The 16376-nt window shown below is 42.6% G+C and overlaps 1 protein-coding gene across 2 annotated transcripts in view; it reads right to left on the minus strand.

Moving 5' to 3' along the window:
- Nucleotides 1–5359: 5359 nt before the first annotated feature.
- LOC143288980 (UDP-glucose:glycoprotein glucosyltransferase 1-like) overlaps nucleotides 5360–16376 on the minus strand; it is a 93737-nt gene continuing 82720 nt past the window's right edge. For both annotated transcript variants that reach the window (XM_076597702.1, XM_076597701.1), the window contains 5 exons: nucleotides 15788–15844; nucleotides 13609–13750; nucleotides 12251–12340; nucleotides 11385–11547; nucleotides 5360–10526 (listed from right to left, as the gene is read on the minus strand). In XM_076597702.1, the coding sequence (XP_076453817.1) occupies nucleotides 10501–10526; nucleotides 11385–11547; nucleotides 12251–12340; nucleotides 13609–13750; nucleotides 15788–15844 (478 nt within the window). In that variant the 3' untranslated portion in view covers nucleotides 5360–10500. The remainder of the gene's footprint in view (nucleotides 10527–11384; nucleotides 11548–12250; nucleotides 12341–13608; nucleotides 13751–15787; nucleotides 15845–16376) is intronic.

Genomic DNA, 16376 nt, shown 5'->3' on the forward strand with positions numbered 1-16376 from the left:
ACAGGCCAGGATGTCAGTGAAGGGCTGTCACCTCACAGCGATAAGACAGAACCTTACAGGCCAGGATGTCAGTGAAGGGCCGTCACCTCACAGCGATAAGACAGAACCTTACAGGCCAGGATGTCAGTGAAGGGCCGTCACCTCACAGCGATAAGACAGAACCTTACAGGCCAGGATGTCAGTGAAGGGCTGTCACCTCACAGCGATAAGACAGAACCTTACAGGCCAGGATGTCAGTGAAGGGCTGTCACCTCACAGCGATAAGACAGAAACTTACAGGTCTGGATGTCATTGAAGGGCTGTCACCTCACAGCGATAGGACAGAGCCTTACAGGTCAGGATGTCAGTGAAGGGCTGTCACCTCACAGCGATAAGACAGAAACTTACAGGTCAGGATGTCAGTGAAGGGCTGTCACCTCACAGCGATAAGACAGAAACTTACAGCTCAGGACGTCAGTGAAGGGCTGTCACCTCACAGCGATAAGACAGAACCTTACTAGGCCAGGATGTCAGTGAAGGGCTGTCACCTCACAGCGGTAAGACAGAACCTTACAGGTCAGGATGTCAGTGGTTATTTCATTTTGGCAAGGTTCAGCAATGAGGGGGTTAAAGAAGAAACGGGCAAGCAAGTCAAGCCCTTTCCTTGTACTTGTCGTTTGTAGCTTCAGTGTTGTTGTTGTTGGTGTTGTTGTTGTTGTTGTTTGTTGCTGTTGCTGAACACTGCGGAACGTAGGAATGTTGAGAGAGGGCTTTTGTGGAATGAAACAAAAGTTGTTTGCACCTGGTGATACTGTTGTTACTGCTGTGTGGTTTGGGGTGAGGGGTGGAGGAGGAGTGTGTGTGTGTGTGTGTGTGTGTGTGTGTGTGTGTGTGGCTGGTGGTGGGGGTGAGGAGGGGGGCGGAGGGGCGTGGACGGTACGTGTGTGTGTGTGTGGCGGGAGGTGGGGGTGAGGAGGGGGGGGGGGCGGAGGGGCGTGGACGGTACGTGCGTGTGCGTGTGCGTGTGTGTGTGTGTGTGTGTGTGTGTGTGTGTGTGTGTGTGTGTGAGTGTGTGTGTGTATGCACGCGTGAAAAGGGTGTGGGTTGTGTGAGTGCAAGAGCGTGTTACATACAAGCGATCGTTTAATTAAGCATACATTCTCCATCTTCTCACACACACCCCCCCCCCAAACACCACCACACCCCTCCCCTCCACTCAAGAACTTTTAGAAACAAACACACAGGTGTGTGGGCGGGGCGAGGGGAGCGGTGGGTAGGGGGGTTGGGGGGAGGAGGAGGGAGGGGGGGTTCAGTTCTACAATACCAAACACGACAAACTTTAGGACGCGCGCGCGCGCGTGTGTCTGTATGTATTTATGCATGTGTGTGTGTGTGTGTGTGTGTGTGTGTGTGTGTGTGTGTGTGTGTGTGATAATTTGGCCAGACTGAAAAGAAAGGAGAGGAAGAAAAAAAAAAGCGACATGTTAACAACACGAAACACACACACACACAGACACACACACACTTCTGACTTAACAAAAAGCAAAACGGCCATGAACTTAAAATTTTTTTTTTTTTAAAGTAGGCCTAAATCTAGTGAATGGAAAACACATGTGATTCATTTAGATCTGGGAACGAAATGTGTCACGTACGAACAAGGACTGACGAAGAAAAAGAAACGATGATAGGCAAGAGAAAGAATGAGCGGGATGTGGCACAAAATGTAATACGTATCACAATGATTATTACTCAGCCACTAATCTCAAAATGATTATTAGTATCACTTTTCTTACCACACACAAACTGGATGATATACTGAATTGATATAATGACTAGTAAGTCATAGCGAATCCTTGTAACTGACTGAAAGGACGTTGTGTGTGTGTGTGTGTTGGGGGGGGGGGGGGGGGGGACCGTGACTCGACTCGACTTAATTTATTGTCATAAAATCCTTAAGGATTGTGTGTGTGAATGTGTGTGTGTGTGTGTGTGTGTGTGTGTGTGTGTGTATAGGAGATAGGGGTGGGGTGGGATGGGGGAGTAAGGTGACAGGCTTACATTAGCCTGTAAGGTTAAAGGAATGGATTTACTCATGGTTTTTATTTATCTATTTTTAATAAATAATTGCGGATGACCAGTCAAGGACCAGGGGCAGCAACCAACATAGCGGGTGCAGTGACCATACCAGTTTTCTCCCTTGCATCAGCTGTCCTGCATCTTGCCTCTTTCTCATCACCGCTACCACCACAATTATCCCCCCCCCCCCCCCCCCCCCCCCCCCCCCTGTTTTGTCAATCAGGTTCTTGAACTCATTCACAGATTTTGGAAATTTAACTGATTGAGGTAGTGCATTCCAGGGTTTAACGACTCTAAGAGAAAATGAGAATTTGCGCTTATTAGTTCTGGCATGCAGATTGAATCAGTTTACTGTAGGTCTTTGTGTTGTGGGGGGTTCGACAACGAGACCACAATTGAATGTCCTCAAATGAAAGGCTTTGATATTCATCAAGAAAGAACATAGACCCGTTTGAAGGGTGAGATACATCAGTCATATGAACACACACACACACACACACACACACACACACACACAAGTGAGAGAGAGAGGGGGGTGGGTGGTGGGGTGGTGGTGGGGTGATCGCCAACCTAAATCATGTTGCTCAACGCCCAGCCGTCAAGGAAATACTGTGGGTTTGAGGTGGTGGATGTATTCCCATTGGGAAAACTAAGTTCAGCTTATGCAGCTCGATCAAAAATAACCCCCGCGCCCGCTCGTGTGTGTGTGTGTGTGTGTGTGTGTGATAATCTGGCCAGACTGAAAAGAAAGGAGAGGAAGAAAAAAAAAGCGACATGTTAACCACATGAAACACACACACACACACACACACACACCACACTTCTGACCTAACAAAAAGCAAAACGGACATGAACTTAATTTTTTTTTTTTTAAGTAGACCTAAATCTAGTGAATGGAAAACACATGTGATTCATTTAGATCTGGGAACGAAATGTGTTAAACATTTTTGAATTAAAAAAAAAAACACCTCAAGATATTTGATCAAATGGCATATTTCGCTCCATGACTTGCCTTTGAATAAACACCGCAAATCAGGGTTTGATTTCGATCTTGTATTTGTTCAGCAAAAGCCATAGACCGTTGTACACATTCGTCACTTTACGCAACAAAAATATAAATCAGCATTTGGCGCTAATGCTTTTGTTTGCTTGTTGCTGTTTTACTGGAATTTTGTCTGATGATAATGCATCAATTCGCTTTGAAGCTGCAGTTAATACACCTTATTTAGATCTGGGATCGAAATATGTCGTTTTGATCAAACTGAGACATCCGGAAGTATCTACGATTCATCCGCATTGCGAGCTTGAAGTTTTGTTTTGGTCGAACGCATTTGCGTGTTGTCTTTTCGTCTCAATTGGACGTCACATCAAATTCAAACTGTATCTGTTGTCTACTGCAATTAAAGAGTAGTGGTTGTGCACAAGAAAATAAGTACAGGACAGGAATCGTACTCCCTGCCGGAGTCTGCACTAGTGGGTCACGGTAAAGTATGTGTAGTGAAATAAGAGGTCATATTCGAACAACTTCAACAACTTCACGAAGTCTAACACCACCAGCAAAATGACATCACTAACAAATTACACAGGCAATGCAACAGGTTACTTAGCAAAAGTTAGAGATTGGTCCCACTAAGAAATGTCATTTTCAACTTTCAGAGCAATTAAAAAAAAAAAATTTTAAAGTCACATTTTCAATGAGCCTCTAATCGGCACAAACTGTCATTGCAGACAGTTGTTTCGGACCTAGCAAAATGGCAACACGCTTGTTTTGTGACTGAATCTGAATAAATATGAGTACAATAACCCTTGAAACAAGAGTCGAAAACAACTGAGAATGGATTAGGCCTACAATGTCTCTACAGAAGGTAATGTCATTTCACCGATGCACGAAATTTGTAAAAATAATCTTCACTGGAAAGAAAAAAAAAATCATGTGTTCATTGGACAATGAAATCAAGACAAAAAACAAACACACACACACACACAAAAAAAAAAAAAAATCCAGTGGAACACACACTGCGTGCATTGTGCAGAACAATGTGAAGTAAGACAATGAAACGGAATAAAAAAAACCATCCTGAAATCAATGAAAGCCTTGTGTTCAGCCAGTCAGGAAAGCTATTGATCGGCAGAGCTCAGTGTGACACAGCCTCTTACTCTTTCCATTATACCTTGTATAATTAATAATAGGGTCATTGCTCTCTATCCCCCTCCCCCTTTCTGGTACATTTGTACTGGATTTCGTACACATCCCACACAAAGTGAAGAGAAATAAAGGGAGAATCATTGCTGTTGGTTTTGTCAGTTTGATTTCCATTGATTTGCTGTGATTAATTGATGGCTAATTAATTGTACAAACACTGTGGACAAATCTGTCTGTCCTTGTGTGTATGTGTGTAATTATTGCGCGAGTGTTTTGTTTGTCTGATCAACTATGGAAGCACTATGAATTCTTTTGCTGCTTCTGTTTTGTTTGTTCACGAAAACTCGGTAACAGCGCCTGGTGGGTAAAGGGTGGAGATTTTTCTGATCTCCCAGGTCAACATATGTGCAGACCTGCTTGCGCCTGAACCCCCTTCGTGTGTATACACAAGCAGAAGATAAAATACGCACATTAAAGATCCTGTAATCCTTGCCAGCGTTTGGTGGGTTATGGAAACAAGAACATACCCAGCATGCACTCCCCTGAAAACAAACTATGGCTGTCTACATGGTGGGGTAAAAACAGTCATACATGTGAAAGCCCACTCATACAAGTGAATGTAGGAATAGCAGCCCACAAACGAAGAAGTAGTTTGTTCATGCTGATTAACTATATTTGTATTTTGTATTTCTTTTTATCGCAACAGATTTCTCTGTGTGAAATTCGGGCTGCTCTCCCCAGGGAGAGCGTGTCGCTACACTACAGCGCCACCCATTTTTTTGTATTTTTTCCTGATGCAGTTTTATTTGTTTTTCCTATTGAAGAGGATTTTCCTTCAGAATTATGCCAGGAATAACCCTTTTGTTGCTGTGGGTTCTTTTACATGCGCTAAGTGCATGCTGCACACGGGACCTGGGTTTATCGTCTCATCCGAATGACTAGCGCCCAGACCACCACTCAAAGTCAAGTGGAGGGGGAGAAAATATCAGCGGCTGAGCCGTGATTCGAACCAGTGCGGTCAGATTCTCTCGCTTCCTAGGCGAACGCGTTATCTCTAGGCCATCACTCCACTTGGAAAGCATTGTGTATTCTTTTGCGGCTGCTTAACTCAACAGTGTGAATTATGCTCTCACTCACAACACCACACAGAGACGCAGGCCATCACCAGTCATTCTTTATTTCGCAACGTTTGAGGTCGACAGGTACTCAAGATTTTTCACATTCAGTTCACCACCGTTCTGCACATGCTACACAAGACTACAGGTTCACACACTGGATAAACTCTCTCCTCACACACACACACACACACACACAAACATGATAGAACAGCTTCACACATTAGACTCTCTCCATGCACACAGAAAGTTCTTCACACATGAAAGATAAAAGAAAACTTTTTCTCTCATTCAATGACAGTCACTCTCTACAATATGTAACTTTAACACTGTCATGCTTTGGACCACGGTTTCAATGGAACATGGCTCTGATAGTCTGAACCAACATTTAGTTTTTGTAAGTCATACGCATTTGTATTTCTCTTTTTCAACTTCATGGCAAAAAAAACCCCCACAAAAAACAAAAAAACCAACAAAAAAAACTAGCAAAAGAACTTCTTGGAAGACTAGTCTCTACACCCTGACACTTTCCACGGACTTTTTGGGGGAGTGTTCTTTAGTGACATGTAAAACAGAATGAACTGAATTATACTGTAGCAGTTTTGAGAAAGAGTGAGACTGAAACAAAGAAGATGGAGAGAGACTGTGTGTGCACACACACACAAACATGTAGTCATGTGCTCACAGATTTAAGAAACTGAAGCATTTTCACAGTTCTCAATGATCTTAATTTTGCTTAATCCGACACTGCAGGAAATCCTTTAATTACTTAAAAAGAACCCTGATCACATATTTGTCCATGCATAAGTCATGCAATCTGCCTACAATAACAAAAAATATACGACTTCAAAGGGCACTTCATGGGACCTCCAGTGTTAAATGTTAAAACAAAAGCAGCTATTAAATGCTGTCACTGACAAACAAGTTCTATGTACCCCTCTTCAGTTGCAAGTTGTTGTTTTTTTCTTTTTATCACGGCCATAAACTAGTTACAACTATTGCAGAACAAGTACATCATTAAGGTCGACATAACTGGTATTGCACTGTTTCAAACAACCTGGAGCATGTTATAAGTTGGTGATTTGGGGTCAAAACCAAAGTACATTTCTGTTTTTTGTCATCCGTACCCGAAGAATGCGTGAAGAATTCATGCAAAGAAAAACTAGAGACATCATTTCATTCAAAACCACATTTCACTTATAAACCAATAAATTCTTAAACTAGTGTGTTAGCATGAGCGTTTGCAAGTAAGCGTGCAGTGTGTGTATGTGTGTGTGTAAACACATGCGTGCATGTGAAAATGTGTATTCAAATGTACACGCATGGGATGCACACATGTATCCTTGCATGATCATGAATTCAAGAACCATCGCTATATTGTAGAATGTAAACGAATTCATCCAACAAGTTATCACAACATCTTTTCAACCTGCACATTCAGATTTGGCAGCTGGCAGCTCGTGCTGTTTGAACAAAATTGTCCAGATCTGATCAGATTAAAAGGTATACAAACTCTGCAATATCACTACAGATACATATCATATAATAAAAAATAAAGTAAAAAAAACATATCATACTGCATCCTACATCTACATGTGCTGTTCACCCCTCACCGTGCATCAAAACCTCTTTACCATGGCATGTTTTGTGGGAAGACAAAAAAAAGACCCTTCTAAAAACCAACAAAAAAAGACCCTTCTACACTGTAGCAATACGGTCACTATTCCTTCTACATTTTGTGGAGGGAAAAGTCCTTACACTTCACAGAGGCAATGCCAAATCTTACTGACTATAAGGCGCTTTGGATTAAGGGTGTACCCTCCAAATTTGCCGAAACACTGGCCCTATCCCTTGACCGCCAGAAATGGAGCAACGTTGGTGATGCGTTCATCAGTACAGCACCCCCACAACCAAACCAGATTTCAGAACCAGTGACAGTAAGCTCCAAATTTTATTTTCAAATTCCAATTTTGACAATGCACACGGCGCAGCACGTCACAAAGCGCACGTTAAAATGATAAACAAAACTGAAACTGACCAAAATTGAAAAAAAAAAAAAAAAAAAAAAAAGCGCTGATGGGCCGATATTGTTTCCGCTGCAACCCTGTTTGCACCTTTAGTCAACAGTGAGTCTCTGACGTCGTCATCACAACCCTTCGCATGCTGCATCGTCTGCTCACTTGTCTGTTCTGTTGACCTCTGCCTTCTTGAAGTTGTTTGTGATCACTGTTAACGAAACGTGCTAGTTTCTGTGAAAGAACCTTATCCTTGAGACAAGAACTGCTCCCATGTCTTAGGTGCGACTGCAAGCGGTGGTTGATGGAAATGCCCTTTGATTTAACCACCATAAGCATCTTATTTCCAGGTTCATAGCTCAACCTCAATATGACTCTGATTCATGATAGCAATTTTTAACATTTAACCGAACATTAGGTGCACCCTGTTTTAAGGTGCTAGGGTCAGACTTGTTGAAAATAGCATTGCCTCACAGTTCATAAAATACAGCAAACCTTATCTAAATTTAAGGGTCAAATCCACTTTATGAATCTGTACAGAAAACAGAGGGATTTTTCTGTGTCCCCAAGAAACGTGAGTGATAATGTTCAGCCGACATTTTTCGCTGTATCTGTTCCAGAAGAAAGACAATCTTGAGATCACTCCACACGCTGCCCATGAAGTACTGGAACTCCAAACTGGTAAATCCTTGAGCACAGGGGGAGTTCTTGAGCTCTAACATATGTCTCTGGGTCCTCTATCAACCCACAATGCCTGGCTAAGTTTAAAACTACAAGAAGATAAATAAAGCCACTTCCTAATAAATGTAACTGAAGCTAAATAAAAGCACAACAATATTCCATCTTGCCCTGTACAAAAAAAAAAAAAAAAAAAAAAAAAAAAAAAAAAAAAAAGAAGAGGAGAAAAACAAAATCCCCAACACAAAAAGATGTGTCGAAAACGATAACAACAATACGCACTACAAACACATGGCTATCAATGACAATGTATCTTCCTTCAGACTCTCGAATAATATTCCAGACGATCAGTATCAGTATTAGTAGCTCAAGGAGGCGTCACTGCGTTCGGACAAATCCATATACGCTAGACCACATCTGCCAAGCAGATGCCTGACCAGCAGCATAACCCAACGCGCTTAGTCAGACCTTGAGAAAAAAAAAATATATATATATATATATATAAGCGTACATACATAAATAAAGAAATAATAATTATGATGAAAAAAAAAGAAGAAAGAGTATAATCAAAATTTGTAAATTTCACATAGTGCTCCAAATATCTTCTGTTTTTTGGTGTGTTTTTTTCCTTTCTCCAAGATGCTTTAAAATCTGCATTTCTTTTCTAAGGGAACTTCAAAGTTATTTTTTTACTTCTTCTTCTTGTTGTTTTTGTTTCTTGTTTTTGTTTTGTATATAAAAAGTAACTTATTCAGCAGCATGGTTCTTGGTGTTCTGGGGGAAATATGATTGTCTTTGCCATCCTTTCCTATAAACGTTTTCTTTTCTTTTTTTTCAGTATCATTTTTTCCCCCTCAGATTGCTTTGAACTTGCGTTTTTTTTGTTGGTGCAAATACATGGAATGATTTTTTTTTTCCTCAGGGCATTTTTGTAGTCGTTGTTGTTTTTGTTGTTGTTGTTGTTTCTGCTGCTGCTGCTCCAGTGCAGCCAGTTAATTCCGGACAGTTTCAAAGAGTGGGTCATGACCGCACTTGATTACAGTTTACAGTGTTTAATCATTGCATTGTTTAATGATGAGGACAATCTGGAAGACTAGGTCATGACTACAGTTTACCACAGTTCACAGTGTGTTTAATTCTTGCGTTGTTTAATGATGAGGACAGCCTATAAAGAGCGTATTATGACTACCGATTACAGTCTTGTGTTTCACTAATGAATCGTTGAATGAGGTTCACAGTTTATAATAAGAGTGCCTCTACAATACGCTGCCACCTGTCTTTCATTGCTGACTGCAGATGATGGGGCAGCAAAAAAAAAAAAAAAAAAAAAAAAAAAAAGTTTATTTGTGCAGATTTTTGGGGCTGATGGTTTATCAACTGAAAAACTTGCCTTCCGCTATTTTACACAAGTTTATCAACCATCTGCACATTCTTGCGAATCATCCAGCGTTTTAGCGGGTTGTTTTTTTTCTCTCTCCAAAAACAAAAGAAAAAAAAACCGAACATTATGCATACATCGAAACAAGCCCCACAGTATATCAAAAAACAAAAGGGTAGAACATGAAGGGTGATGATACAACTGTTGACAAACAAAGCCATCTGAAAAGAGAATTACCCTAGAATTCCGTTATAACATATTTCACCAAACTCAGTCATGCAGTTATTTCATTCTTCTTCTGTTATCTTTTTTTTTTTTTTTTTCTTAATTGAAAACTACTCTTTTCTTCATCCAAAGCTATAATCATATTTCATCTCTCCATGAGGGAAAAAAAATCAATCAAACATTCATAAATTCATAAATATCTCCAATATTTAACATTAACAATTATCACAAGCATGCACACAATCCACCAATATTTTCAACTTCCATCTCTAACTCCCTCAGCTCGTGTTGTCTTAAAAAAACAAACAAAAAAAACCAACATAACCAACACGTAACAACAAAAACAAACACAACATTATAACGCAGTGCAAGTTTCCAACGCGTTTTCGAAAAAGAAATGGCCAAAAAACAAAAACAAAAAAAGCAAAGAAAGTTTAAGTTTCATGTAACGGAAGGTTGCCAAACAGCTATCCCAAAAAAGACATCAAACATTATTTACTCACAGGACTCTCACAAACAAACAAAACCAACCGCAGTTAAATCATCGACATTGTTCTTCCCCCACCAACAAAGAGGGAAAGACGGCGTTGTGAGAGCGTGTGTGTGTGTGGCGCGCATTTCAATGAAACAGAAGTAGAGGAAGCCACATCCACAGCTTCGGGAGAGACCTGGAGACAGAGAGAGGGAAAGAGAGACAGAGAGAAAGAGAAGAAAGACAGAGGAGAAGAGGAAGAGAGAGAGAGTGGAGAGGAGAAGCTCAAAGAGGTGGAGCAGCGGTTGCACAGCCACACGCTGTTGACGATCGCTTCCCGTTCACACACCCTGTGGCGAAAAAGCTCCACGCGTGTCGCAGGCAGGCCCACCGTCAACAGCCACTACCTCCCCGTGGTATCATAACTCTGTCTTCACCTTAAAGTCTGAAACACATCGCAAAGAGATCATAACTCTGTCTTCACCTTAAAGTCTGAAACACATCGCAAAGAGATCATAACTCTGTCTTCACCTTAAAGTCTGAAACACATCGCAAAGAGATCATAACTCTGTCTTCACCTTAAAGTCTGAAACACATCGCAAAGAGATCATAACTCTGTCTTCACCTTAAAGTCTGAAACACATCGCAAAGAGATCATAACTCTGTCTTCACCTTAAAGTCTGAAACACACCGCAAAGAGATCATAACTCTGTCTTCACCTTAAAGTCTGAAACACATCGCAAAGAGATCATAACTCTGTCTTCACCTTAAAGTCTGAAACACATCGCAAAGAGTTCATTTAAAGTCTGAAACACACCGCAAAGAGATCATAACTCTGTCTTCACCTTAAAGTCTGAAACACACGGCAAAGAGATCATAACTCTGTCTTCACCTTAAAGTCTGAAACACACCGCAAAGAGATCATAACTCTGTCTTCACCTTAAAGTCTGAAACACACGGCAAAGAGATCATAACTCTGTCTTCACCTTAAAGTCTGAAACACACCGCAAAGAGATCACTGTGTGTGTCTGTGTCTGTGTCTGTGTATGTGAGTGCATAGGTGTGTGTGTGTGTGTGTCTGTGTGTGTTAGTAAATGTGTGTACGTGTACGCATACTTTGTGCAAGTGCATGCAAGCATACTTCTACACATGCATGCATACTTCTATATATGGGTGCATACTTGTCTAACGTGTGCATGTGTATGAACACGAGCAGGTCACAAACGTGAACACACACACACACACACACACACAACCACGCACAAAGCGTGCGAGGCGGCCACCCAAGCGCCCTCCACCATACCTGGCAAGGGAATGTCCGGGCGCTCGTACTCAATCTGGTCCTTGGTGTTGGTCCTGTAAATCTGGTCCCACAGCACTTTGATCTCGTAGTCGTAGTCCTTCCACTCTGGCACGATGCGCATGGCGGCTTGCAGCTTGGGCTCCTTGGTCAACGGGTTGTTGCACTGCCATCACACACACACACACACACACACACAGGGGAACAGCCCCACTGATGCCGTTAACAGTGTTGCCAGAGAAGCTTTAACGTGTGCAGTCACGGAGTGGATGATGGGAGGAGTGACGTGAAGAACGAATGGAGTTTTTTTTTTTTTTTATGAATGGCAGTATGATCAGTCTTAACACACAAACGCACACGCCTTGACTATAACACTTACTATATACATACACACACACACACACACACACAAACACACGCTCACACACCCATCCATACACACACACACTCATCTAATCACACACACACACACACAAACACATGCTCACACACTCATCCATACACACACACACTCATCTAATCACACACACACACACACAATCCAACCAAACACACATACACAAACACTTATCCAATCACACTCACTTGTTCAATCACACACACACACACATAATCCAATAACACACACACACACGCACTCATCATACACTCATCCTATCTGTCACACACATATGTGCGCACACACACACATACACACACACACACACAATTCAATCACACACACACACACACACACATACACACACAATCCAATCACACACACACACACACAATCCAATCACACACACACACATACACACACACAATCCAATCACACACACACACACACATACACGCACACACACACATACACACGCAGAATGACCCACCAAGTCAATGGTCTTGGCTTTGGATTTCTCTTCAGTGCTGCACCAGGTCTCACAGTACAGCCACTCCTGAGGCAAAGACTTGATGGCCACCTGTAGGGTGATTACCACAGCCGTTAACACACACAGCACCACCACCTCCTCTGTGTGTGTGTGTGTGTGTGTGTGTGTGTGTGTGTGTGTGTCTGTGATTTCTCTTCAGTGCTGCACCAGGTCTCGCAGTACAGCCACTCCTGAGGCAAAGACTTGATGGCCACCTGTAGGGTGATTACCACAGCCGTTAACACACCCAGCACCACCACCTGCTGTGTGTGTGTGTGTGTGTGTGTGTGTGTGCGTGTGTGCGTGCGTGAGTGTGTGTGTGTGTGTGTGAGAGAGAGAGACAGAGAGAGAGGAGGAAAACAAAAACGACGAAAAAAAAAAAAAAAAAAATCCCCCAAAATGAAGAAGAAGAAGAAGAAGCTGAAAAATATCAGGAAAAAGAATATGATCAAGAAGATGGTGAAGAAGAAGAATGTGAAGAATGTGAAGGAGAAGAAGATGATGATGGCGATGATGATGATGAAGATGATGATGAATGTGTGGAGGAAGAAAAAGCAGTAAAGAATGTGAGAAGAAGATGATGATGGCGATGATGATGATGAAGATGATGATGAATGTGTGGAGGAAGAAAAAGCAGTAAAGAATGTGAAGAAGAAGAAGATGATGATGGCGATGATGATGAATGAGAAGAAAAAAAAATTGTGAAGTGGAAGAAGAAGAAGAAGAAGAATGAGGAGGAGAAGGGAGGGGGGAGGAGGAGGAAGAGGAAGAAGAAGAAGCAGAAAACACTGAAGAAGAAGACGAAGATGATGATGATGATGATGAAGAAGAAGAAAAATTGTGAAGAAGAAGAAGACAGTGCAGAGGAAGAAGAAGAAGAAGTAGAAAAAGAAGAAGAATGTGAAGAAGAAGAAGAAGAAGAACAAGAACAAGAAGAAGAAGAAAAAAACAATGAAGAAGAAGAAAAATTGTGAAGAAGAAGAAGAAGAAGAACAAGAAGAAGAAGAAGAAAAAAAAAAAAACAATGAAGAAGAAGAAGAAGAAGAAAAATTGTGAAGAAGTGAAGAAGAAGAAGAAAAATTGTGAAGAAGAAGAAGAAAAACAACAACAAGAAGAATGTGAAGAAATAGAAGAAGAAGGATGAAGAAAGCATGTGGAAAGAAAAAAAAAAAAAACAGAAGAAAAAGATGAAGAAGATCATGAAGAAGAAAAAGGTGAAGCAGAAGAAGGCCAACGAAAATGATGATGAAGACGACGACGAAAAACAAGAAGGTAAAGAAGAAGATTAAGAAGAAGAAGAAGGTGAAGGGGAGGCAGACCTGATGGATCATGTTGTTGGGCAGGTCCTGGTCGAGGTTGGCCAGAGAGTTGGGGTCCTGGGACAGGCCCTGGTACTGCCCTCGCAGCCGGTCCCCCGCCGCGATGTGACGGAACTTCTTCAGGTCCACCACGTACAGCGCACTGACCACACACACACACACACACACACACACACACCACACACACACACACACACCACACACACACACACACCACACACACACACACACACACACACACACACACACACACACACACCACACACACCACACACACACACACACACACCACACACACCACACACACACACACACACACACCACACACACACACACCACACACACACACACACACCACACCACACCCACACACACACACCCACACACACCACACACACACACACACACACCACACCACACACACACCACAACACACACACCACACACACCACCACACCACACACACCACACACACACACACACACCAACACACACACCACCCACACACACCACACACACACACACCACACCACCACACACCACACACCACACACACACAACACACACCACACACACACACACCACACACACACACACACACACACACACACACCACACACACACACACACACACACACACACACACACACACACACACACACACACACACAACACACCACACACACACACACACACACACACACACACACACACACACACACACACACACACCACACACACACACACACACACACACCACACACACACACACCACACACACACACACACACCACACACACCACACACACACCCACACACAACACACACACACCACCACACACACACAACACACCACACACACACACACACACACACACACACACACACACACACACACACACACACACACACACACACCACACACACACACACACACACACACCACACACACACACACACACACACACACACACACACACACACACCACACACACACACACACACACACACACACACACCACACACACACACACACACACACACACACACACACACACACACACACACACACACACACACACACACACACACACACACACACACACACACACACACACACACACACACACACACACACACACACCACACACACACACACACACACCACACACACACACACACACACACACACACACACACACACACACCACACACACACACACACACACACACACACACACACACACACACACACACACACACACACACACACACACACACACACACACACACACACACACACACACACCACACACACACACACACACACACACACCACACACACACACACACACACACACACACACACACACACACACACACACCAAACACAAACGCACACACACACCACACACAAACACACACACAAAGATGTAGTTGATGACTTTTCTTCCAATATTTCATTAGCCACTGAAAAGATTTTGAATGATTATTCACTGCTTAGAATGTTTTCAGAAATTTTAAACTCCAGTCCTGTCGGTATCCTTCTTTGATGTATTATATTTAATACTGTTTATTTACATTGTTGTAGGTTAATACTTGTTGATATGCATGTACATATTCTCCTTCCCATGACAACTCATTCAATACCCTGCACTGCTGCTGAGTCACTTCGGTGGGGTTCAGTGCTGCCTGTTCTGATTTAACGTACTTAGGACACCACCTACTAAGCCCCCTACTAACGACAATAATGGCTTAGTCGCGGAGCCAGACTGAGTGAGCATCCCTCCCAGAGTGGCGACCGCCACCACGTCCCCCAAACAACAGCCCCCCATGAATCTGCATTTGATATTTGTGCTATGTTATCCAGCTGACCTCATATATCTGGACTATCTAACTAAATATAGAAGAAATTCAACCGTGTTAAATATTTAATAAAAGAAAAGGAAAGAAAAGAACACACACACACACACACACACACACAGAGTGTTGCACGCAGTCCAGATAACCACACAAGCCGTATCAGGACTGTCCAACTAAAAATATTTTACGCGCACACGCACTCACACATGCACCCACCCACACACACATCCCCCCCCCCCCCCATCCCCCCACCCTCACACACACACACACTCACTCACACGCACACACACACACACACACACACAAACACACACACCTGATGTGATATTTCCGCCCAGCAAGGTGACTGTGCCAGTATCCGGATTTCCAGAACCTGAAACCAAACATTCAAAAGGTCTGACAATCTTCATCATCCTCAGAGAGAGAGAGAGAGAGAGAGAGAGAGTGTGTGTGTGTGTGTGTGTGTGTGTGTGTGTTGTGTGTTATGTGTTGTGTGTGTGCCTGAACATAAGAGACAGAGAAAGTATGTAAAATTTCACACCGAATAACATTTTATGTATGAGTGTGAATGTGTGTGTACATTTGCAAAGTTACAAAATAAACCAAATGGGTTATCCAATACTTAGGAGTAAGAAAAAAAAAAAGGGGCGTGGGGGTAGGGGGAGGGGAGGTATAAAGCGATTAAAATAAAAAATTGAAATGTTAGTTTCACCAAAAGGTGTCCTTACACATTATCTCATATCAACTCTTTCTATACTAAGGTATACTATATAGCGCACCTCATGCACACAACGCTTCGTTACTGTGGTACGCTATAATGTATCCAGAGTTTAAAAATTCTTAGTTCATTGGTTAACGGCTTTGTGCGAAACTAACCAGCACAGCTCTGTTCTACAGTCACCCAA

Source organism: Babylonia areolata, chromosome 13, assembly GCF_041734735.1.
Source record: "Babylonia areolata isolate BAREFJ2019XMU chromosome 13, ASM4173473v1, whole genome shotgun sequence".
NCBI classification, from domain to species: domain Eukaryota; kingdom Metazoa; phylum Mollusca; class Gastropoda; order Neogastropoda; family Buccinidae; genus Babylonia; species Babylonia areolata.